This window comes from Cebus imitator, unplaced genomic scaffold, assembly GCF_001604975.1.
Source record: "Cebus imitator isolate Cc_AM_T3 unplaced genomic scaffold, Cebus_imitator-1.0 Scaffold203, whole genome shotgun sequence".
NCBI lineage: Eukaryota > Metazoa > Chordata > Mammalia > Primates > Cebidae > Cebus > Cebus imitator.
The window spans coordinates 2,981,623-3,005,440 of record NW_016107518.1 but is presented as its reverse complement, the minus strand read 5'-3'; the positions used below and the strand labels follow the sequence as shown (position 1 = coordinate 3,005,440).

At 35.9% G+C, this 23,818-nt stretch overlaps 1 protein-coding gene across 8 annotated transcripts in view; it reads right to left on the bottom strand.

The window, feature by feature from the left end:
* The window catches only part of MYO9A (myosin IXA), a 279,254-nt gene that overhangs the window by 57,841 nt on the left and 197,595 nt on the right, over positions 1-23,818 (bottom strand). For 4 of the 8 annotated variants that reach the window (XM_017548127.2, XM_017548132.2, XM_017548131.2 and 1 more), the window contains 11 exons: positions 23,319-23,429; positions 22,329-22,451; positions 20,572-20,721; positions 19,088-19,407; positions 16,898-18,469; positions 13,122-13,221; positions 12,411-12,626; positions 7,665-7,777; positions 4,264-4,406; positions 1,028-1,251; positions 412-528 (listed from right to left, as the gene is read on the bottom strand). In XM_017548127.2, the coding sequence (XP_017403616.1) occupies positions 412-528; positions 1,028-1,251; positions 4,264-4,406; positions 7,665-7,777; positions 12,411-12,626; positions 13,122-13,221; positions 16,898-18,469; positions 19,088-19,407; positions 20,572-20,721; positions 22,329-22,451; positions 23,319-23,429 (3,189 nt within the window). The remainder of the gene's footprint in view (positions 1-411; positions 529-1,027; positions 1,252-4,263; positions 4,407-7,664; positions 7,778-12,410; positions 12,627-13,121; positions 13,222-16,897; positions 18,470-19,087; positions 19,408-20,571; positions 20,722-22,328; positions 22,452-23,318; positions 23,430-23,818) is intronic. The other 4 variants (XM_017548128.2, XM_017548130.2, XM_017548134.2 and 1 more) reach the window with 2 other exon arrangements.

Sequence of the window (23,818 nt, the reverse complement as noted above, 5' to 3'; positions counted from 1 at the left end):
AAAAAAAAAAAAGAAAGAAAGCAATCAGTGACCATAAACTAACTGCCCTAATTCTACTGAAAGAAAACATATGGAGTCCTCACAGGGGAAAAATAGACATTAGAGCCTAGCAATAGAGCTAAAAGGATTATGAAGTCACAGGGCAAAACAGAATCATACCCAGGATATCTGAAGTCAGTATCTTAAAAGATGAAAAAAACAGCTATAAGGTGGGACAAAGCTACTCGAGGAAATTCAAGGGAGTTTTTAATCTGACATCATTCAGTACATTTTTCCTTGTCTATCTCTAAAACAAAAACAAGGAACTGGAGAAATCTCTTTTTGAGATGAGTTTTGTTATTACCTTCTATAGCACCGTCAAATTTTTCATATGTTGAACTACTAAATATCTCCTAACACAGTCCAACTCACCGCCAATGCAGATGAATAAAAGCTAAAGATATTCTGCCGAAATTCTTTCAGGGCTTTTTTAAATACAACATCCACTAATGTATCCTTCTTGCTGTCTTCATTATCCAGGTCATTCACCTGGGAATCACAAAACTAGTTTTAGTACATAATCAACGAACTGAAAAGAGGTAAATGCAACAGTAGGCATGTATTGTCTCTTCCACAATTACTGTCCTCAAAGTGCAAGCCACAGGCTATCATAGGACCCAGGCAAAAGTACGACCAGATACTCAAACTATAATTACTACTTGATGATTTCTGAGGTCCCTTCTAATACTGTATGATTCTATAGTTCTGTTACAAGAGAAACAACTCCCTTGTGCAACAAGCTGCACTTTCCCATATGAAATATGACAATTTTAGTAAAATTAAGTCACTACTAAAGCCTACAACCTTAAATCCTGTCTACCCAGTCTGACTAACATATATCCTATTATTTGCACACTTCTGGTAAATAACAGACCATCTAAAGCACGGAAGCATATACAACCTTGATATCTAGAGGGTATATCCTGATACACACAAGCATTCCATAGATAGAGTGGCTCATGGGCCTAACTTGGCAAATAAAGTGTACCTTTTTCAGAAGAAATTCATCCATGCTTTTTAAATCACTGACACTTGCTATGATCTGGACAGAGTCATTTTGCCAATGCATAGAATCCAAAGGCACGTTGCTAATCTTCACACTTCGCTTGCGCTTAGCCTTTGGAGAAGGTTCTTTGTTCTCTTTGAACTCCTTCTGGCAACTGCCAGGCAGTTCTGGGCTCAAAGGAGGTGTTGGGTGATACTGAGTTAATTCTATAATTCAAGGTAGAAGACCCAAAAAGACATATTTAGTAAATATGTTAATAATCTTCACATCTTTCTTTTTAATGTTCCTTTAGTAAGTCACTGAAGGAAACATGCAAGTATATGAAAAACAAACATTGATGTTTTAGGTCAGACAGCTAAGCAGTAAATCCAGATACCACATTTGTACAGAAAATGTATTTAAAAAGTACCACTTTTCAAAGGGAAATGATATCATATCTCCCAAGAAGGTAAAGTCTGGTATTAAAAACCTGGATAGAAATGCCTTGCAGGACATCAAGTTAGATCCCAAAGATCTCAGTCCCAAAGAAAAGAAGAGAATACAAAACCATACTAGCATATTAAATACTCACTGTTAACAAAGTAACAGCTTTGCTACACGTTTGAAACAACATGTATAGCTATATACAAGTCCAATAAACCATTAGAGTTTGATACTTAGTATTTTTCCTTTCCTATGGTCTAAAGTCCTGGAATACTTCCGTGATAGCATTTGGTGATTATTGGCAACCTGCTAGGGTGCCAAGTAACTCAACTGGCTTACTTCTGCTTGGCCCTTGTTAGCATTTAGGATTTTCTTAAACATCCCCCAAATAATTATCAATTTATTTTCTCTATAATTTTTCACTACAAATGTTCACATCAGAGAAGTTAGATTCCATGTAGCCCATTACAATTTAGAACTAGACTAGATTTGCCGAAGCCCTATCTGGAGCTCAATAAGAATGTTGGCCGTCTCTCATTTCACATGTGCTTGTCTTCCCAATGTGTATGGTCTTCACCCTCTGTCCAATGATAAATCGTGATTCTATCTAAACTAACTCTGATAATAAAGGAAAAAAGTAGCCCCCTACATGCTAAATACCACCTCAGGCAGGAATTGAGACAAACTCAACCTCAGTTATGACATGAGAGTAGAGTATAAAGATACAGGATATAACTATATTCAAACATACATCAACTGATTTTAATTCTACTATACAGCTTAGATACATTAAGTATCTATTTCATTTAGCAAAGTCAGTAACTTTATTAATAAAATAATGTTTACCAAAGAAATTATCCATAATCACATATTAGCATCAAAAACAAGGGCTATCTTAATAATTTTTGCCAAACATAAATAAAAAGCTATAATCCTAACATTTATACATGTGTCACTATGAAACAAACACACAAAGTCTGTGTATAATATGAATTTTCAATTAGAGTTTATACTTCTTTCTTAAGAATTAGCAGCAAAGAATATAATTGTGGGAAATAAAAAATTTAGAATGACTACTGTCGACCAGACAAGATATAAGAAATTGATCACTTTAGTCACTCAACAGTAGGGAATCCCTGTTTCCCAAACCTATAGTGTTCACTTAATTTATTATTGGTTTTATCCACATCCATTTGTCAACTGCTAGAAGCGAATCAATAAAATACAAAAACACAGGGGTCTAAGTACATCTCTACCATCCTTTCCTCTGGCATCCAGAGCTCAAGTCCGTCCATCCCTCTGGGAAGCCGAATGATCTTTCCTCCTTCTCTATTCTATCCCAGATATGAGAAGATTTTGCTTTCTTATTGTAACTGGGTCTGTTCTATCCTTACTAAGGCTTTCTTCAGAGGACCTCTATTTTAGTCAATGCTGGTATTTCACCCATGTTACCATATACCCCCACCTCTGATGTACATCCCTGTTGAAGACAGTTGGTATCTTTGCATAGTAGCTAAAAACTCTCAGGCACGAGAAAAGGGTTTGAGAAGAAGGGGCAATCTTCTAACATTAGGATAACTTGGAGAGTAAGTAATTTTCCCATTTAGAGAGGTCAGTTTTCTAAATAGATGAACTAACTATTGGGTACTTCTCATATGTGTTATGGTGCATGCCCAGAAAGTTAAAATAAGAGCTATGGTACTGGGCATGGTGGCTCATGGCTATAAACCCAGAATTTTGGGAGGAGGCCAAGGTAGGAGGACAGATTGAGCCCAGAAGTTAGAAGTTTCAGTGAGGTATGATCACACCACTCCAGTCTAAGCAACACAGTGAGACCTCGTTGCTAAAACTGAAAAATAAGAGCTATATTATAAAGTCTCAGGTATCTGGTAGGTACTGAAATACAGCAAGTACTTAATATACAACACAGTGATTAAGACTGTGGACGCTGGAGCAGGACTGCCTGAATCCAACTCTTAGCTCTTCTAGCTACTATACGTACATAAATAAATGACTTCTTTCTTTTCTTCTCTCTCTCTCTTTCTTTGAGACAGTCTCACTCTGTTTCCCAGGCTGAAGTGCAGTGGTATGATCATGGCTCACTATAGCCTCAACTTCCCAGACTTAAGTTATACTCCTACCTTAGCCTCCCAAGTAGCTGGGACTACAGGCACAAGCCTCCATGCCTGGCTAATTGTTATATTTTTTTGTAGAGATGTGGTTTCACTATGTTGCCCAGGCTGGTCTTGAACTCCTGGACTCAAGTGATCTGCCCACCTCAGCCTCCTAAAGTGCTGGGATTATAGGAGTGAGCCATCATGCCTGCCCTAATAAATAACTTCTCTGTGCCTGAGTTTTCTCATCCATAAATTGGGAATAATAATCGTACCAACTTTCAAAAAAATTGTTGTGATCAACTGAGTTAATAACCATAACATGCTTACCACAATGCCTTGCACGTAGAAGCACTCAGATATTAGCTGCTATTAGTTATAACCAGTAATGTGTATTTGTTAAATGAATGAATGATGTCTACATTTTTATAGTTTAGAAAACTAAGGCTAACCTACATACATAATCATTTTTGAGGTGGGTGCTGCTTCACTGTTTTGTGACACATTTTATGGGAACTTCTTCTGCAGGAAAAATGTAACTTTATTTTTAAGTTAAGGAAGGATTTGACAATGCTGATCCTATCTCATTAGAACATCCAGGCAACAGGATTGACATTATGAATACTACAGGACTGGCAACAGAAATTATGACCACAAGCTCCACCCTTTGGTCACTTTTACCATCTGGAAACTGATGAGCTGGAATCACATCTGAGCCTGCAGAGAGTGGCAAAACCTCTGACTGGGTTGTAGGTTTCACTCTGGCAATCTTCTTCTCCCCTTGTTTCCCTTTGGCCCAGAATCTCATCTTCGCTCTCTGAGGTCTGTTTAAAGAAATAAAGGTAAAAATAGAAATTAGAATATCTCAGTGATAATATTTGTATATATCACTTTAAGCTTTATAAACCTATTAGCTCATTTAACTTTCACATTTAAATTAAGTGTATTTATCTTTACTTGTGCATTTAAACTCCATCTGGGAGGTGAAAAATTATTTAACTTCTCTGGATTTTGTTACTTCTATATTTAAGATGTTTCCTCATCTGAATATAGAAATAACAAAACCCAGAGAAGTTAAATAATTTTCTAAAATGAAACAGCTACAAAGCAAGTGGGGCTAGAATTCTAACTCAAGTTAGATACACAAGGTATCTTTTCATTCTTCTCCCCTATCCAGCTTGGATTTAGAATATACACAATTTAACAACAAAGAAAATACTTTTTAAAGAAATCACTAATAATCCTACCACTCTAAAAAACGTTAGTTTATCTTTTTTTGTCATTCCCTTCCAGTTTTTATCCGTAAGTATGGCAAGTTTTACATCACTGTTATCATGATGCACATAGAATTTTAAATCTTTCCACTCACTGTTACATAATAAAAGCTTTAATGTCACTATTTTATATTTATGAGTTATTAGTATTATTAGCAACAGCCACTACTTATTTGAACTTGTATCTTGCTCCAGGCACAGTGCTTACAAAGGAACACCTTATTTAATTATAACATCAACTTTGCTTTTTTGTTTTTTTCTTAAAGACCAGGTAGCAGTAACAACTTTGTTTTTAACAAAACTACTATAAATATGTTACAGGTGAAAAAGTGGAGACTTAAATATCAGATAACTTTCCCAAAGTTTCACAGTGAGTGACAAAATTCAGAACCACATCTATTAAATTGTATAGCCTTAGTGCTTATATGCTCTTTCATCACATATATCAAAGAAGTAACTTGCAATAACAATGGCATGTAGTTACTGACTGAATACCTATATTGTGTATTCTAACCTCACAGCTGAAGGTTTATTTGTGTATTAATTTATCTGTTCGTTTGTCTGTTCATTCATTCAATTAAACAATTTGGAGTATCTAGTAGGTGACAAGCAATATGCCTTACATATGATATTCCTAATTTTCACAACTACCATGGTAAATAGGTATTATTGTCCTTACTTACACATGAGCAAACTAAGGCTCAGAGGCGTGATGGAGATGAAAGTTAAAATCTGGTCTACCTGGTTTTGAAGCCCTTGCTCTTTCTTTTTTCCTTTTTTTTTTTTTTTTTTTAAAAAAAAGCTTATAACTAAACTTACACATTTATACATTAAAAAGAGAAACTGTTCTAGAAGACTTAATAAAAGCAACAGTATCTCTCTGCCATGCTCGCCCCATTTTCTGCTCCCTAGAGGCAACACTTTGAATTGCTTTAACTAATTCTGATATTTAACATGCTCTATAACTACCAAACTCATGGCCACAGATAGTGATTAGGCATGTTCCACCATTCCAGTCCTAACCCCACCACAAACGTGCGCCCCCAAAAGACTTATACTGCACTTTTAGTTAGATCAATATTCAGTATTTACTTTTAATGATGATCAGTGTTTATTTTTATTATGTAAATAATATTCGCAGTTGAGGGATGTAATTCCCTAAATGATCTATTTTATTCTAGAGGATTTTTAAAATATGCTCATGAAAACGGCTTTATTTTTCCTTTGCTTACTTTTCTATATACAATTCACCTCCATGAGTTTCTACATTTGTATGAACTCTCAACATGTTCAAATATATTAAGTACTTTATCGGTTTCAACTTACTGAAAAAAAAACCTCTCCCAGAGCCTTCTAATTTGCTCCAATTTGGAGTGGTTTCTCTCATTGCTTGCTGTGCAGCTGTCATTTGAAAAGCTACTTTCATCATCATAAAAGAGATTCCTTTTGTCTCTTTTGTTTCATAAAGACATGTCTTTTGGTATGAGTCTATTTTCATCCATTATGTTGGGTACTCAGTGAGCCCTTTGAATCTGGAAATTGTGCCCTTTAGTTCTGTAAAATTTGGCTAAATTAATTTATTAATAATGTATCCTCCATTTTCTAGGTTCTATCTTTCCAAAGTTCCTACCATTGGGATATTAGATCTCCTGAATGGAGCCTATAATATTCCCATCGTTTCCATTTCTTCTTCTTTTTGCTCAACATTCTGAGATATGTCCTCAACTTTCCTTCTGATTCTTTAGTTGTTCCTGTTATCATATTTTTAATTTTCAAAAGCTTTTTATTATGAAAATGTTTCTTTCATGCATCCTTTTGTTTCATGAATGCAATTGTGTTTGTTATGCAGAAGGTCTATTGATAGTTGTATATGTCAGTCTTGAAGTGTTCTATTCCCTGCATAGTTAATTTCTTTCAGGCTGTATTTTATGTTAGTTTTAGTTTCTTCAACATAAGGTATTTCCTCAAATGCATGGTGATCAGTAGTTATCTGATTATACTTGAAAGTAAAAAAAAAAAAAAAAGAGCTTGGAAGCTCTAGTGTGCACTGGTGGGGCTGCTAAATTATGGTCTTCCTTACAGGGTTATCTGGTCGGTTGACTTTGCAGGAAGAGACCCTGATAGTAATATATTCAGGTTTTTCCTTGAGGGCTGGACAGAAGTCCCCAAAACTCTTTGAACCATTTGCTTAGAGGGCATGGGAAATGTAGGAACTGAGCAAATGAAGAAGGCTGGGAAATCTCAACATTCTGTATGTAAACAGGCATTAAATCCCTTTGTTCCAAATACGTGCCCCAGCCCTCAACTGTATCTAGTAAACTCCAGGTCCAGAGATACTCTGTTTTACACTTTCCAGAGAATAAATTTCTTGTTCTGCTATAATTGGGGAAGGTCAGCCAGCTAGATGTATCTTTCTCAGCTTTACTTAGCTGGATTAGGATTTGGCTTTCTCGTATGTATTAACATATTTAAAATTTAAAATTTATTTACATTTTGGATTCTACAGTTTTATTGCAGTTGTTTTCACTTCTGAGTTTTTTTTTTTTTTGAGGGGGAGAATAGCCCTTTGTAGATTTTGTCATTTTAGCAATTGCGGAGAAGGATGTGGAAATTAAATATATATAATCTATTATCTCCAGGGACATGTTCTTCTACTGTGTTATATCTTATTTCTCAATATTTGATTTCTAGTATTATCTGCTCTGGATTTGGGTTACATTAGATTATACTTCTATAGTCAGTGAGAAAGTGGTCTTTAATATGGTTATGAACCAGAAATATTTCAACATAATCTTACAAGTTTTATACCTTATATCTGAATCTGAAGCCTTCTGTCTCACTGCCAACTTGGTAATCTCTCCTTGAGACATAGTCTTATGAAGCTTTGCTTGTTCATCAACTGATGAAAATCTCTGTGATGTCTGTAATAATTACATATGTGAAAGATTTTAATGCCAAGTCAATATATGATAGCACTGTAATTAAAACTCAGGTTATGGAATTACTTGAGCTATTAAAAAACACACAAAAACATTCAGCAATTCATTGAAATAACAGAGCCTACTGAAAACTCTATATAAAGTAATCAGAAAAAAAGAGGACTTGGTCAGTGAAAATAAACAGGATCTATCAGTTCATATTTTCTGACAACTTAAAAAAGAATCTCAAGTGGAAGGGCAAGATAGTGAAAATCATTTAAATGTATAGACAAAAGATGTGGCATCTAATAAATCTGGAACACTAAGTACTGTTTTTCATATGTCCTTTTATTTGTCCTAAAAGGCAGTTATTACTTTTATGGCTTAACTTGCTATTATAGATTCTTCATATATCCAATCAATAATTTAAAACAGATAGAATATACAATGATTTTTAAAAAGCCAAAAGACCAAGAAAAGCTCATTATCATCATTAATGATCTAAATTATACACAATTTATAAGGCTATCAAACTGTGACCTGAATTCCAATTGGCATTTCTTGTTCCATCTGTTTAAAATGTGCCCCTCTAAAGACAATCCTGTTCTGAGGAGATAATTTCTTATCTATTCAAGTTATTTCCTAATATTTCATTTTTCTGTAGTTACAATATTCTTTAGCCTTTTGGTCTACCTGACTATGGCCTTATTAACAGAAATAGGAAAGACCCTAAGCTGGCAAAGATGAAGTAACAGGGATGTGGTTTACCCTCTTAACTGAAACCAACAAAACAGACAAAATAACATGAAACAGCAATGTTTAAAACAATCAACAGATATCTCTGAGAGATGGGAAAAAAAGGAAGTATGTCCTATACTTGCCCCATCTTGCTGCCTTGAGAGTTTCTAGGCTGTGATTCAGAAAGGAGAAACCCAGGTGAAACCTAACAGACTCTCTGAGTGGAACACATGAAGCTGAAAGGCCAAGGTGAATATGGTGATTAGAGACCAAAAGACAGAGTACTAGAGAGGAGTGAGAAGCACAAAGATAGAACTCTAGAGATCTACAGAAGGTCCACACTGAATATTTAGCTTGCGTACTAATCAATACTTTGTATGAGAAAACAACAGGAAAAAGACCACTTGAAAGGATTAAAGGTAACTGCACCTATCACTCACAAAAGGTCAGTAATAGTGTCTATACTCAAGAGCCAGAGTATACAACTTTGTGATTCCCAGGGCACTGGGCAAAATATACAAAGGATCTCACCTCAATGGTCAAGAATAATTAGCCCTACACTGAGTACTGTTTGGGTCTAATAAACCTTTTTTTTTAAGAGACAGGGTCTTGCTCTGTTGCCCAGGCTGGAGTGCAGTGGTATGATCATTGCTCACTAAAGCCTTGCACTCCTGGGCTCCAGTTATCCTCCTGCCTCGGCCTTCTCAGTAGCTGGGACTACAGACACATGCCCCTATGCCCAGCTCTTACTTTCTAAACCTCTATGCAAATACATCAAAAAGTCAAATGTAATAGATAATTTCATAAGACAAAAGTGTTTACCAAAATTGGACCTGTTAGATAAAAGGATTTTAAAAGACCAATTTCCCTGGAACAAACAAAGGAAAACTTATCAAGGAACTACACCACAAAAAAGTACCCGTCTCAGGTGGTGTCACAGAAGAATTCTGCCAAATCTTCAAAGAACAGATGGTCACAATGCTATAAACTGGTCCTTACTTTTTTTTCAGGGGAATAAAATACACATATAAATACTAAGTGTATATTCAATAGTGTGGCTGCTATCTTAAGGCTGCCAATCCAAACCTCTTACATAATAAACTTTGTTCAATATCAACCAGTTTTCTACCATGCAAGACCGACCTCAAAATCACCCAGCCTGGGCCCTAAAACCTTATGAATATCCTCTCCTCTCCCTTGTGAGACATTGCTAAGACACAGTCAAAGTGGGTCTTCTCTTACTGTAATATGCTAATAAACAGCTTTGTTTGATCAACAGGTATTTCTGGCAGTCTGTGGACTAGACAGCAGAGAGAAAGAAAATTCAACACAGACAAGGATTAGAGAGTATCTAAGAGACTAAGAGAAATAGGAATATAAGAAGTGACAGCAGTTTGGGGAGAATAATGACAAATTCAGTTTTATCCTGCTGGAGGTAAAGAAGATTGAAATTCTGGAGAGCTATTCAGGAGTCATATCCACAGAGATGATTGCTTTAAATCTGGGGGATGATAAAAGAAAACTGTACAGAGAAAAGAATAATGTTTCTTATACTAATACTACAAATGAGGAATAGAAACGATTTTATTAAACCGTTTACCATCCAGAAGACTCAGAAACTAAAAAAATATATAAAAGCTACCTTAAAAATACTGCTTAGCAGATCATGCCATTCTTCTTGAGTAAATGCCAACATGGGGTGTATAAAAATGGAATGAGAGCAGCATACAGAGACTAAACAGTTATTCAAATGGCAGAGTTCGAAGTAAGAGGTTAAAAAACACCAAAGTCAATAAGGAGAGAAACTACTACACTTGTTTCCCTTCCCACAGCAGGTAACAAACAACTGATGAATAATTTAAAAACTCAAGAGGTAATGCTTATGAAATCTCCTTCAATTCATTTGTGAATGTCTTTATCCCATTAAATTACATCACAATTGGAAAGGTCAAACGGCAATTTCCTCCAAGATTTAACAACACAGTTCAGAGTAATAAAATCAATTTGTCCAGAAAAAAACAAATCCAGTCTTTTAAAAACTCCATGTACCTAGAAAATCAAATCCATTTAAAATCCAGAAAATATCTGGGTTGTGAGATTGCAGATTTTATTTAGACACAATACATCTTCATCTTTACAATATCACATAATGTTAGGACATGAAATATTCTCAAGATAAATAAAAAGAAACACATTTAAAAATTATTCCTACCCACCCCATCCCCAACCCCGGTAAGTATCTATCCACATATTCTATAAAGCAAAGCTTCTTCATGCAGTGTCCACCAGAAACAAGCACCACCACCTGTTCCTAAAACAGCTAGTGACGAAAGAGAAGGAAAGGAGAAAGCTGGAGACATGACCAACACACTGTGCAGGGAAAGTGCTCTACAACTACTGGCATGCAGTGACCGTCAAGCAGGTGAACAGAGGCTAGAACACTGAAAGGAGCTGAATGCTCCAAGCAGAAAGCCCAACTTCCTGGTTCATCTCAGTAAAAGTTCCCAGTGTAAAAGAAATCTATCACCAAAAGTACTAAGGGTTGTTACAAAGGAAATTCTCAGGAACAAAACAGCAGTCATAAATGCCGAAGTTTTTCTACAAATAATAAACCTATATATAGTAGATAAAGCAGGACTTCTCATTAAAATTAGTTTGTTCCATTATATAATTTTGTATTTAACTGTTAAATCAGATAACACCATATATTTCATTATTTATAACTCAAATAAAGGGCAGCTCCTACAGTTCGGCTCAGGTTAATGATTCATTTATCTAATTAGGGAACTTGTCTTGCATTTTTCTCTTTTTGTTGTTTTTGCCTTCATAAAAACATCAGTTTTGTCACTTAAAAACTGGGTCTACCTCCAACAAAAGATAAAGACAAGGAGAGTATTCTGGAAAATAGGAGAAATTTCAATTAACTAGATCTTTGACAATTCAAACAGCTTAAAACAGTTCAAAGATAGAATATTTAATGAGTCAAATAAAGACCATCCTAAAATTTTTCTCCCATAGTTAACAGACACTAAAGAATATTAGAGAGCTCACTTCCAGATATGCATGGAAATAAAACGTTACTTCACTCCACTTCATCAGTGATGTTTTGGTTCATATAAGACATAGGGTCCTTACATATGTCTAGGGCAATTCCAAAATGAAACTCTTTGCTTTAATATACCCATAAATACACTAATACTTGTCAAACCATATATATACCTGATTTGGGCTAAGAAAATGATAAAGTTATATTCTTAGCTTGAAATGGTGCAGTTTCATTCAAACACAACACCAATGTTATACTGTGTGATTAATACAAATTCACATTACATATGGCCTTCTATTTGGCTAGGATGGTTCCAGGGAGACACTTTTTGCTCACTGTATGTTTAAAAATTCATGTTTATTTCTCAATAGTGAAAAGTAAGGTGGAGGAAGCAAGTTTACAGGCAAAAAAAGTAAAAGTACATACCATTGCAGCTAAAAGCTACTGGATTATTTTAGACCAAGGATCAGTAAACTAGATCAAGGATCAGTAAACTATGGCCAAGTCTAAAATATTTATCTGGCCTTTTACAAAATGTAAGAACCATTTTTTCATAAAACATCAGTTTTTTTTTTTCATTTCTAGTGCTCTACCTAGACCTTTTAGAATACAACATGGAAAATTTCTACATTAGTGCTAAGTTAAATAATCTTAATTTTGCCTAATTTATGGCTTTTTAAAGTGCCCTTCATTTGGGTTCTATTAAATTAAGTTTTAGTTTAGTTGTGTTCACTGAGGTTTCCCATGTACAAACCACTACATGGGAAGAAGCTGTGAAGGTTAGCTTTAGATTAGCAAAGGCTATTTCCATCAGATTTGCTTGCTATTTTTCTTATATTGATGTAAAATTACCATTTCGGAGTCACTGTGAGAGGCCTGACCCAGGCTGGGTGCAGGCCCTAGCTCATAGTGAGAAGCTTGGTCAAGGGAGAGAAGGGGCTCAATAATGTCATCGTAATCATCTTCCTCTGTATCCCCCTCCCCATCGGCAAAAGTACCTCTAGTCAAGAAATCGGAGCGCGTCCGCGCCATTCGAGCTTTCTTTTTATGGGCCGGTCTGGCAACCTGCTTGACCAAATGATAAAACAAATAACACAACAATGTTTTGGGTTTTTTTTTTCTTTCTGAGATGATGCCAATGAAAGATATCAGAGGGCTCATGAATTTCTTGAAATATCCCTCCACCCCACCATGCCCCTTCCACTAGTAGAAGTGACAGGGATGACCAAAAGGAATCTGTATACATTACTCTGGACAAAGAGCTAGAATAGAAACTAAATCTGCACTGTTCTACATAGCCAAAGAAGTCATCTTTCACTGCCATAATAAGCCAACAAAGTCACTTGCACAAACTGCCTTCTTCTTCTTAGCAACTGGGTTTTTAGGCACCATTCCCTGCCTGGAGTACACTTTCATAATTATAACAATCTCAGCTCATGGCTTCTTTCTCTAAAAACACTTGGGAGTAAATGGGTAGATGCGGTGCTCTACCTACAAGAATAATAATTTCCAAAATAATGCATATCTATTTCAAATAGAAGATAGACAAGACACAATACTTACCTCTCTTTGGCCTGGCCCAGCTAACTTCACAGGTTTCCATGCTAGTTCATCTTCTTTACGGAGTTGAGGATTTTTACTGTTTAAGGCTTCTTTGCTGACACTTTAAATAAAACAATGAAATTACATTTCAGTTCTTAGCAGATATCTCATGGCAGCCAGGTCAAAGAATTCCAGTAAATTCCATAAATATTTTCAGATCTTAGTCAACTCCTAAGACAGTAAGTCATATTTTTTTTCTGCTTAGCTAATTAGTAACAATAATCCTAAAATTACATATACGACTGAATTACTGGAGGTCTTGTCCTGATGATCAGTGGGTATAGTCCACTATGATGACATATGTTTAAGAATAGTAGCTGTGAAACAAACTCAAGAAATAAAATGGATCTGATGATGAGAAAAGGAAATTACCAAATCCCTGAATCTTTAGAATTCTAGTCTCACAAGGGGTCTTTCCATCTAATCATTATAAAATACCTAAAAATTAGCCATCCAGTGATGAAGATCTCATTATGTTTTATACTGAGATGGTTCCTATTGGTTAGAAAATGCTTTCTGAAATCTCTCTTTCTAGATTTTGTTCACTGTCTGAGTTTTAAAACCTGACATTGAGGCCAGGCTCGGTGGCTTGGCCTGTAATCCCAGCACTTTGGGATGCTGAGGCGGGAGGATCACCTGAGGTTAGGAGTTTGAGACCAGCCTGGTCAACATGGCAAAACCCCATCTCTACTAAAAGTACAAAAATTAGATGGGTGTGGTGGCAGGCACCTGTAATCCCAGCTACTTGGGAGGCTGAGGCAGGAGAATCTCTTGAATCTAGGAGTCAGAGGTTGCAGTGAGCTGAGATCATGCCACTGCACTCTAGCCCGGGTAACAAGAGTGAGACGTTGTTTCAAAAAACAAAAAACAAAACAAAACGAAAAAAACAAAATCGACTTTGAATAGAATAAAATCAACACTGGCAGGAAAAGAAATTGTTACCAAACTAAATGTATGCTCCAGATCATATAGGTATTGTAGTGTTAGCTTATGAAAATTTAATTCTGATTGAATAACTATATGATGAGACTGCTTTATCACTAAATTCTGGGCAGAAATAGATGTCAAAATCTGATGAAAAAGTGTACATAATCTGCACTTTCATGGGCCCCATTACCATATTAACTTAGTACCATAAGTCTTATTAACAACGTATTGCTAATCTCTCCTGCGCAGGGCTGAAAGCTCCTTGAGAAATCGTATCTTACTTCCTAGCACAGTGTTGGCTAAAATTAGACACTAACTTATGATACTAGTTGGTAGATTAATTGTTCTTCCATTCAAATTCTTTCATTTAATTTTTATAAAAGAAAGTCTAGGAGCCATAAGAAATTTTTGTCCTTTGCCTCTATGCAATAAGCCTGAAACAAATAGTTGGCAGTATTTGCTAGCTAAAGGCAACTTAAAGATCTCCTTTCTTGAGCAATGTATGTTAGTCTAGCAATTCTAACTTTGTCCTAAGGATTCTCTTCTGGCTATCAAAATCTCTCATCACAGTTAAGCCTACTGGCCCTTTATTTATCCTCCAAAGAGAAACAATAATTAATAGGATCTCGATAGTCCCTGACCACTGCAATTAACCTTTTAACTCACAGCATTTTCTTTAGACTTCACCTTGATTTTTCTCATTAAACAGTTAAAGACTACTGTGCACTCATCATCACTACAATACAACAATACAAAAGGGTCACTAACCTAGTATTACTCTCTAACCATAAAACCCAATGCTGATCCTTAATCATGAAATGCAAGTTCTAGTCCCAGCCATTTCTCTAAATATATGATCTTGAATAAGTTATTTCACTTCTATGGGCCCCAGTGATCTTATCTGTAACATGTGGGAACTGGACTAGATAATTCAGAAGCACCAACATTTATGATTCTACAAAACGTTAATGTTTCTAATATTAGTTATATAACAGGACGAGATTTAAAGTATGAATTTTATCTGCAGACTTTCATATAAATAATCTCATATACAATAATTTTAAAGATAAGTAGATCATTAATAAAGCAATACAGGAAATCGGCTCAAACAGACCTAAAACTATGTATCTTGGAAAAATGTGATAAATAATTTACAAAGATAATTAATATTTTTTGGAATCTACAATTCAGTTTTCTACAAAACAGATTCATGGATCCAATAGCTACTTTATATGTGTATACACCTATAATATATACACACACATAAATGTCATAATTAACAGATACTAAAGAAGAATATTAAAGAGCTCACTTACAGATATGCATGAAATATCATGTATCATTAAACTCAGAATGACAGGAAATATGTTTTTAACACTCTCTTATGGGTGCATATGCTACACAAAGCCTTTGAACTTCTGGGAAATCTGTAAGTTAATGGGTGGGAATGGTATCTCAAGCTGTCACTAAGCTCAACTGCACTTTATAGTACTATAGAAACCCTTGGTGGAAAAATAAATTATTAATCATCTCTTGCCCACATTAACAAAGGATTTCTCTCAAGTCCACATGAAATTTTAAAGGGCGAAACATTTAAATGTTTGGGTTACATATAATAGGAAAGAAAAGGTTATTTTCATTGTTAATATAATTTTTTTTAACCCTAAGATACAGCCCTCCTTTCATTTCAATGATGACATTCTCCCACAAGAACTGAAAGAATCTACCAAATACAAAGACAATACGAGTATCTTAAATTTTGTCAAATTTGTTTTTATGTACCACTTAAAAACGCTTTTCTTGTGACTATCATTAGTTTTTAAAAGTATAAAGAAATTCCACTTATGGCCAGGTGTGGTGGCTCATGCCTGTAATCCCAGCACTTTGGGGACCCAAGGTGGGTGGATCACTTGAGGTCAGGAGTTTGAGACCAGCCTGGCAAATATGGTGAAACTTTGTCTCTAATAAAAATACAAAAATTAGCCAGGCGTGGTGGCATGCACCTGTGGTCCCAGCTCCTCAGGAGCCTGAGACAGGAAAACTGCTCGAACCTGGGAGGCAGAGATTGCATTGAACTGAGATCACACCACTGCACTCCAGCCTGGGTGACAGAGTGAGACTTCATCTAAAAAAAAAAAAAGAAAAAAAATCCACTTATATTACTTATACTACCACTAGTTTAAAAGACAAATTCCACTCTTAGAAAAAGAAAGTAGAATGACGGTTGCCAGCAGCTGGGGAGAAGGAAAAGAGTTTTATTTTACAAGAAGAAAAAGTTCTAGACATCTTGTGCACAACAATGCGCATACAGTTAACACTACTGACTGTATATTTAAAAATGGTTAAGATGGCATTTTACGTTATGTGCTTATCACACACAAAAAAGTATAAAGAACATAATGATGACCATAAACAGGCCAACTGCTGTGACAAAGCACATTAACTTCTTTAAAGCCTAAAACTAACAACCCTGTACTACTAAACCTCACAGCTGTAAAGCAATCAGCATTTGGTGAATGCCTACTATGTTTATAGGCACTGTACTGCCCTTCGCAAATGTTTCCCACTTAATGGGGAGGAACCCAGTATTTACTCTCCTATTTATGATTACTCAAAGATTCCTAGGGTATAACTACATCCAACTTGAGGTGATGGTAGAGTCAACAATTAGGGAATGTTTTTACAAAGAGAAAATGACCAAGTTGAGCAGCCACTTTACACAAATAGTTGGAAGAGAAGAAGGCACCTTAATAAAAAGACTCCAAGAAGTTTCCCATTTACACATAAAAATAAATAAACATTTCACTTACAGGGGAATACTCATATTGTCCTTTGGAGTGAAGAAAATGGGCCTAGTATTTCCCTCTCTGGAAAGGTCATCAGATTTGTGGCTATAAGACTGAGTTGGCCTAAAGTGTTCTCTTTTTGAAATGCGATTATCAGAGAGTTTACAAGCTACATTCAGCTGGGTGCCCATTCTGTCTGTCCTGGATAATTCCTTGACAGTAATAGACTGGCATGGACTTCCTTCTCCTTCAAAGAACATGGTGATAGGTCGGTCCTTTGTGGGTAAGTGAGCAGAAAGACTGTCTTTTTGGGCAAGAGCTGCATCTTTTACTGATGGAGACTCCAGTACATTAAGTTTTCCCTTATTTGGGGCATTTAAGCTGAGAAGAGAGGATGGCCTGTCTACTCTTTGTTTTGACTGATAGGATGACGGTGCCAGCAAAGACTCTCCAATTCTTTGCTTTTCAATTGTCTTGAAGGCTTTGCGTTCCTTCCCTAAAATATCTGTTTGCTGGCGAATCTGTTCCATCATTTCTTTTTCATTCTGTTGCTGCAACTGCTTTTGCCTTTCTTCCTTCTCGGTGTTCAGCTTTTCTAACTTCTTAAGCACAGGATTAGAAGATTCTGTATTCAAAGAAGGAACAACCTGATCTTCTCCTGAGCAGTGATACTTCCTAGTTTCCCCGTGGATATCAAAAGTAAGAGCTGCCCCTGGTGCGTCTTCATTTTCCAATAGTTTGTTTCTCTGGATATTTGTGTCTAGTTGGGAATTTGTTTTCAGTGGGTCTTGATGGGGAATATAAAAAAAAGTAGGCAGACTACTTGAAATGAAGGAGTCTTTCAGCTGTGGTTTACAGGTAATAGACTCAGAACTGCAAACCACCTTTTCCTTCATAGTTTCATCCTTCAAATGCTCTACACAGCTAGGCTCATTTGAGGCACTCAAGGCATTGTCCCGTGAATCGAATTTTGGACTGCTGGATATCTTAGGTGATGGAAACTGCAAGTCTCCTTCATCTGAAATTACAGACTCTAGTTTGTTCTTCTGGCTTTCCTCATAGCTTAGAAGTTCCAAGCTTCCTTGGGAGCTCTCACTATCAGGTGTACCCCGTGGAGACTGAAGGCCTTCAGGCATCAATTCTGTAGACCACCTGCGTTCCTCTGAAGGAGACACACCACCAAGAGAACGAACTTTCAGCAATTCTAAGCTAAATATAGCTTGCTCTAGTTCTCTCATTCTCCTACTTTCTCTTTTAGCACGGCCTACTTTTTTCTGATGGAGATCCTCCAAGGATCTGGGTCTCTCTCTTACAAGCACATCCTCTTGCAAGTCCATACCACTCTGGCTTTGGGCTGTCTCCTGCTGCTTGTTTGGTGACTCTTTCAAGCAGTCCACTGAACTTTCACGGCTAATTCGATTACTTTCTATCACAGATTTACATTCCTCTATGGCTTTTATTCTGTTGTCAAAAGAACAATCCTCCCATTCTGAAGGGTCTGAACCCTGAATTTCCAGAGATCCATGTCCCTTGATATTCACCAATCCAAGTTCTAGTTTTGTTTCTCTTAGCTTTTGTTCTTTCAAAGCTTTAAATCTATATAAAAACAGATAAAATGGGTTACAGAAATGTCTTAGGTACCAGTGAAGAAAACATATTTCCTAAGAATTTAAGAAAAAATGCAAAGTTGTAAAATCTTTTTATAATACCTAAGTACTTCTTAAACTAACTTGGATGCATGTTTCATAATTTTCCTATTTCCATGAGTCAGATGATATTTCATTAAGTGTATTATTTCTAGCTGGGCATTTCAATCAAAATGTAAACTAACTAAGAACTAAAGCTCTCATTTTAATAATACTTTTATTTTAAAGTGAACCTGAAAAAGAAATTTTAAGTGTGAAATTAAAGTTTCTGCAAGTAAAAATAGTTGAATGTTGCCAATTTTAAAAGATTTGGCCTAATGTAAAGTTAATTAGCAGTTATGATTACAGATCATGTAGATTTTTGATCCAATTTAATTTTAAAAAAACTTATTTAACTTCCATTACAGACAATACAATGTGGGTTGAAATCGGTAAAAGTATCACAGTATACTGGGAAAGACAAGTTGTATATAACCAGTTCTAATACAAATCAGACAACTGTTAATGCAGAGGTATAAACAAAGTCCTTTGGAAGAAAAAAAACAATTATTATAGTAACAGAGATTACCTTTGTCTTGCTCTGAATCCTCTACATGTTGATTGCAAAAGGATAATTTTGTTTCTTTGTTCTTGGTACCTTTTACTTTCCCTGTAGGCTTTCCATCTTGCTTGTATGCAAATAGCAGCCAAGTGCCTGCGCCTGTAGTATTCTCTCCATTTCTGCTGGATAACAATGGCTGCAGCCCGTAGCTCCAAGTACCGCTGCCTCTCTAAGTGAGCACGCCAGGAAGCTTGGAGAAGAGCAGCGGCACTAGCCATAACAAAAGCATCCTTCTGCACAGGGGCATCTCTGACTTGCTTCTGATTTAGGTAATTCCTCCAGAATCTCTGTGGGGAAGACAAAATAACAGAAACTGGTTGTCTTATCTTACACTGCATTTTCACACAAAAGAGAGAATAAATTTCTTATGTCATAATTACAGGTTAAGTGGCTATGCAGTTAAATTCTTGGCGATTAAAAATAAGTTTTCTGGTCAGGTGTGGTGCCTGATGCCTGTAATCCCAGTACTTTGGGAGGCTGAGGTGGGGTGGATCACCTGAGGCCAGGAGTTCGAGATCAGCCTGGCCAAAATGGTGAAACCCTGTCTCTACTAAAAATACAAAAATTAGCATGGTGGCCGGTGCCTGTAATTCTAGGTACTCAGGAGATTGAGGAAGGAGAATTGCTTGAATCCGGGAGAAGGCGGTTGCAGTAAGCTGAGAATGTGCCACTGCACTCCAGCCTGGGCGACAAGAGCAAAACTCCGTCTCAAAAAAAATAAAAATAGTAAGTTTTCTGCAAAAACAGAAAGTACACCTGAAAAAGATAAACAGAAAAAAGTTTTCTCTTCCAGATATGTTTGGCTAAAACAGCTATTTTAAATAATATAACCTTGATGAAGTTCATCATAGAACTTAATTTAAAATTTTTGGATGCTCTCATGCCCTTCAAATTATTAACAATTTTAATATATTATATTCTCTTGTTACAATTTGCCCAAATAACATCAGTGGGTTTAAGATAATCCTGACACACATTCCAAAGATGAAGATACTAAAGATGTTCTTGCACAAATGGAAAAGATCTTATGGAAATGATATAAATCAATGAGGGAGTTAATAAAACAGATAAACGTAAAATAAGGTGCCTATCATCCAAAATGAGTGTCTAAAACCAATGGTGTACATACCTCTCAAACATCACCCCCAAAAACTATTAAATAAAAAGAACTATGTAAACAATGGGTAATTCCTTAGCCCCTACTCAGATCTTACAAGACATTGTAACTACAAATTCAATATTTATTAACATTGAATCAATATTTATTAATAGTCAATTATATGCCAGCTAATCTGTTGGGTATTACAAGCACTTCAAAATTGGGTACAACATATTCTCATTTCTGAAGTTTACATTATTATTGAAAACATTTTACAGTAAAAAGGTTCTGGTTACTAAACAAAGGCCAAATAAACTAGTCAATCTCATGCAAAGAATCCTTTGCTTCTCACCTGGATAATAACAGATGCTTGTCTCAGATGAAGGAAATGCTGCCTACACAGCAAGACCCTGAACCATCGCTGCAACAATATGATTCTGTGTAGCACCTCTTGGTGAAGCAGATCTTGTAAATGCTGTCGTTCCTGCTCCTTTAGAAAGACCTACCAAAAGGAAGAAAGATGAGGAATGCAGCTTAAGAAGAAATGAGAAATTTATTTCACGAATCTTCTGTGATAAGCTTTTAGAGAACACACACAGTGGCAGGCATGTAAATGAAGTACTGATAAATATTCCTACTGATTTATCCAAAGTAGTCAAATTGAAATGCAGATAGTAAAATAGGGAAGGTGAGCTGGGTGTGGTGCTACATGCCTATACTCCCAGCCACTAGGAAGGCTGAAGCAGGAAGATCGCTTGAGCCCAGGAGTTCAAGTTCTCTGACAAAATAGAGAGACCCAGTCTCCTTAAAAAAAAAAAAAAAAAAGACAAAGAAAAAAAGGAAGGTAAGGAAGGTTAAGGAAGGTAAGAAAGGAGGAAGGGAGGGAGAAATGACAAAGTGAGCAGGAGTACCAAACTTCCAGCGCCAGATAATATGATACATTACTCCATTGGGGAAACCACTGCTATGAGTAAATGTATTACTGGTAATATGTCATATTTTTAGAGGGTGTTAGGGTGGGGAAAAAAGTTGAAAACCATAGATCTTGAAGTTTGAATAATATCATGAATAAACCAATAGCAGTTTTTGAAATCCAGCATGCATTAAAAGCTTCTCACTGTCCAAAGTTATTAATAAGATTATTTTATTTATTCCTTCATTCCACTATCTTTAGGGTTTGGGAGGCTGCAGAGGTGAAGGAGACATATCCCTTTAGAAACAGGAGTTATAACTTTCATTTGAGAGTAGGCAGATATTATATACCCAAAGAGGAAGATGGTAAACTCATAAGGGCCAGAGACAGAAGATCCCACCTAAGTGAAACAAAGGGTTGAAAAATAATAATAAAAGCATGCACAGGAGACAATGGGACAATCAATCTCCATAAAAAAAGATATTAAATAGTGTGAAGCCACAATCTGAAGGTTCTCAAAAAAGAGAAAAGTGTTTGAATTTAATGAGGAGGTTATCAGGGGGTTATAATCGAGCAGGAGGCAGACATAAAGAACTAAGTATATTAAGATAATCACTTTAATATTATGAGTAGAATTAAATGGAATGACAAATACATTAGAATCAGATGAGTAAGCTGTTCACTATATAAGCAATACAGATGAGAAGAGATAAGGAAAAATAAAATGGAGGCAGTAGAAATGGAGAAACAGAAAACAGATGTGAAAATCTCTTTGTAAGAGGAAAAAAAACTAAAACTTTGTGAAAGGATTAAAGTTAAAGTGAACAGTATACCAAAGATAATTATGGTTTCTAGACTGAGAAATTCTGGAAACGGGGTGACAGAGAAAGAAAGTAGTTGATAAATGTAAGGGCAGATGAATCTGGATAAGGTCACTTTGGGCAAGTTGAGTTGGAGATTACAGCAGAATATCTAGAGAGAGAGAGTATTTAGACAGTTAAAATTATAGTCAGAACCAGAGCACTGGCCAGAGTGATGTGATTAATACTGACCATATAATTAAATAAAAACCTGGGCCTAACCAACTGCCTTCTCATATCTGATACACTAACTTTTAATAAACAATCTCATAGGCAAAAATTATTTTTTAAATAAATGCACTCAATTTTGACAAGAGCTATACATATTATATTTACCATGGTTTTTCCAACTTGATAATTATCTGGATTAAGATTTATTTTCCTGAAGAAATCCTGAATGTTACATTTGGATGGAATAATATTTCGGGGAAGAAGTACATGGAAGTGGCTCACAAAATCCTGAAAAATAATTTTAAAAAATTATAAAATAAGAAAGTAGTGTAGGTAAATAAAGACCTTAAACTAATTATCATTTTATTAATATTTTTCTCATTCTTTTAAACAGGGTGAAATCAAGAAAGTGCCTGTTAATTTAAGAAATAAAAGGTTAATTCGAAAAACATAGGAGGCGGATAAAGATGTTGGGTTCTACACATCATGTCATCAAAAGGGAGCGAGAGAAAAAAACCCGCAGAGGCTAATTATCCCTTTTGAGAAAGCTTTATAAAAGGCCAAAGAAAAAGTTATTTAACAAGAACCTAGAATTTTTATCAGGAAAAAAAAAAAAGCAAACATGGCAGGATGGGGACAATAACGGAGAATGAGGCTTCCCATCCTATTAACAGCAAAGACTTGCTCAGTTGCTAAACAGCTTCAATATAATTTCCACACCACAGCAGCAGTTGCTGATAAGAGTAGGTGTGAGCCCTGCTGGAAGTCTACTATGAAAGAAAATCCTGCTGAGAAAACTTTAGGGAAAACCAATGGAATCTTTTGACTAGATAATTCTCATTGAACTATTTCAGTTACTGAAGAAGTCAATGCAAAGAATTGTTATATCAGGAGTAAACTTAGTACTAGCAAACATTCTGATCAAACGAGAATAGCCAAGTACTGGATTCTATTACAATAAGCTTAATGAGATTGCTGCCATTCAATGAAAGTAAATACTGTCTACCCCTTTTCAATTCTGTATAAAAAAGGTGAAATGGAAAGGAAGAATGAAGGGAAATAAACAAGCAAGCCCCAAAGAAATAACAAGCAAGATACGTGAGAATCATTTACTTGATATGTCTAAATATGTAAATATCACTATAAAAACGGAACCTGGAAAGAATATTTGCAGCTGTATCCTGATTGGCGAATTCGAACTGTTTCCAACATCCCGGTGTATCGAAGCTGTCTAAGTACCAAGGCATCATTGAACCTTAAGGGTAGCTAAAGCAAATGGAAAAAAAATTAACCCAGAAACCATCTCCAAGTTAATTATCTGTTTATAAGCATGGCTAACCGTTGAGTATCTAGAGATTGACTGGAGGTTGTCTGGTTGATATATAATAACTAAGCTGATAGGTAGGACAAGCTCACCTCTCAGCTGGTAGCTTCAGAAAAGTTCTGACTGCCCAACCCTAGGGAAAAGAGAGAAACCAAGCTTCCAGGTTTCTCTGGTTGTGGAGAGAGAAGACCTTAAAGACTCAAAAAGAACACAGTCACCCATAGGGGCCACAAAGTCCAATCACTACAAAATCTGTAACAAGATAACCTACAACTGGGTGTGGTGGCTCAAGCCTATAATCCCAGCATTTTGGGATGCCAAAGTGGGCAGA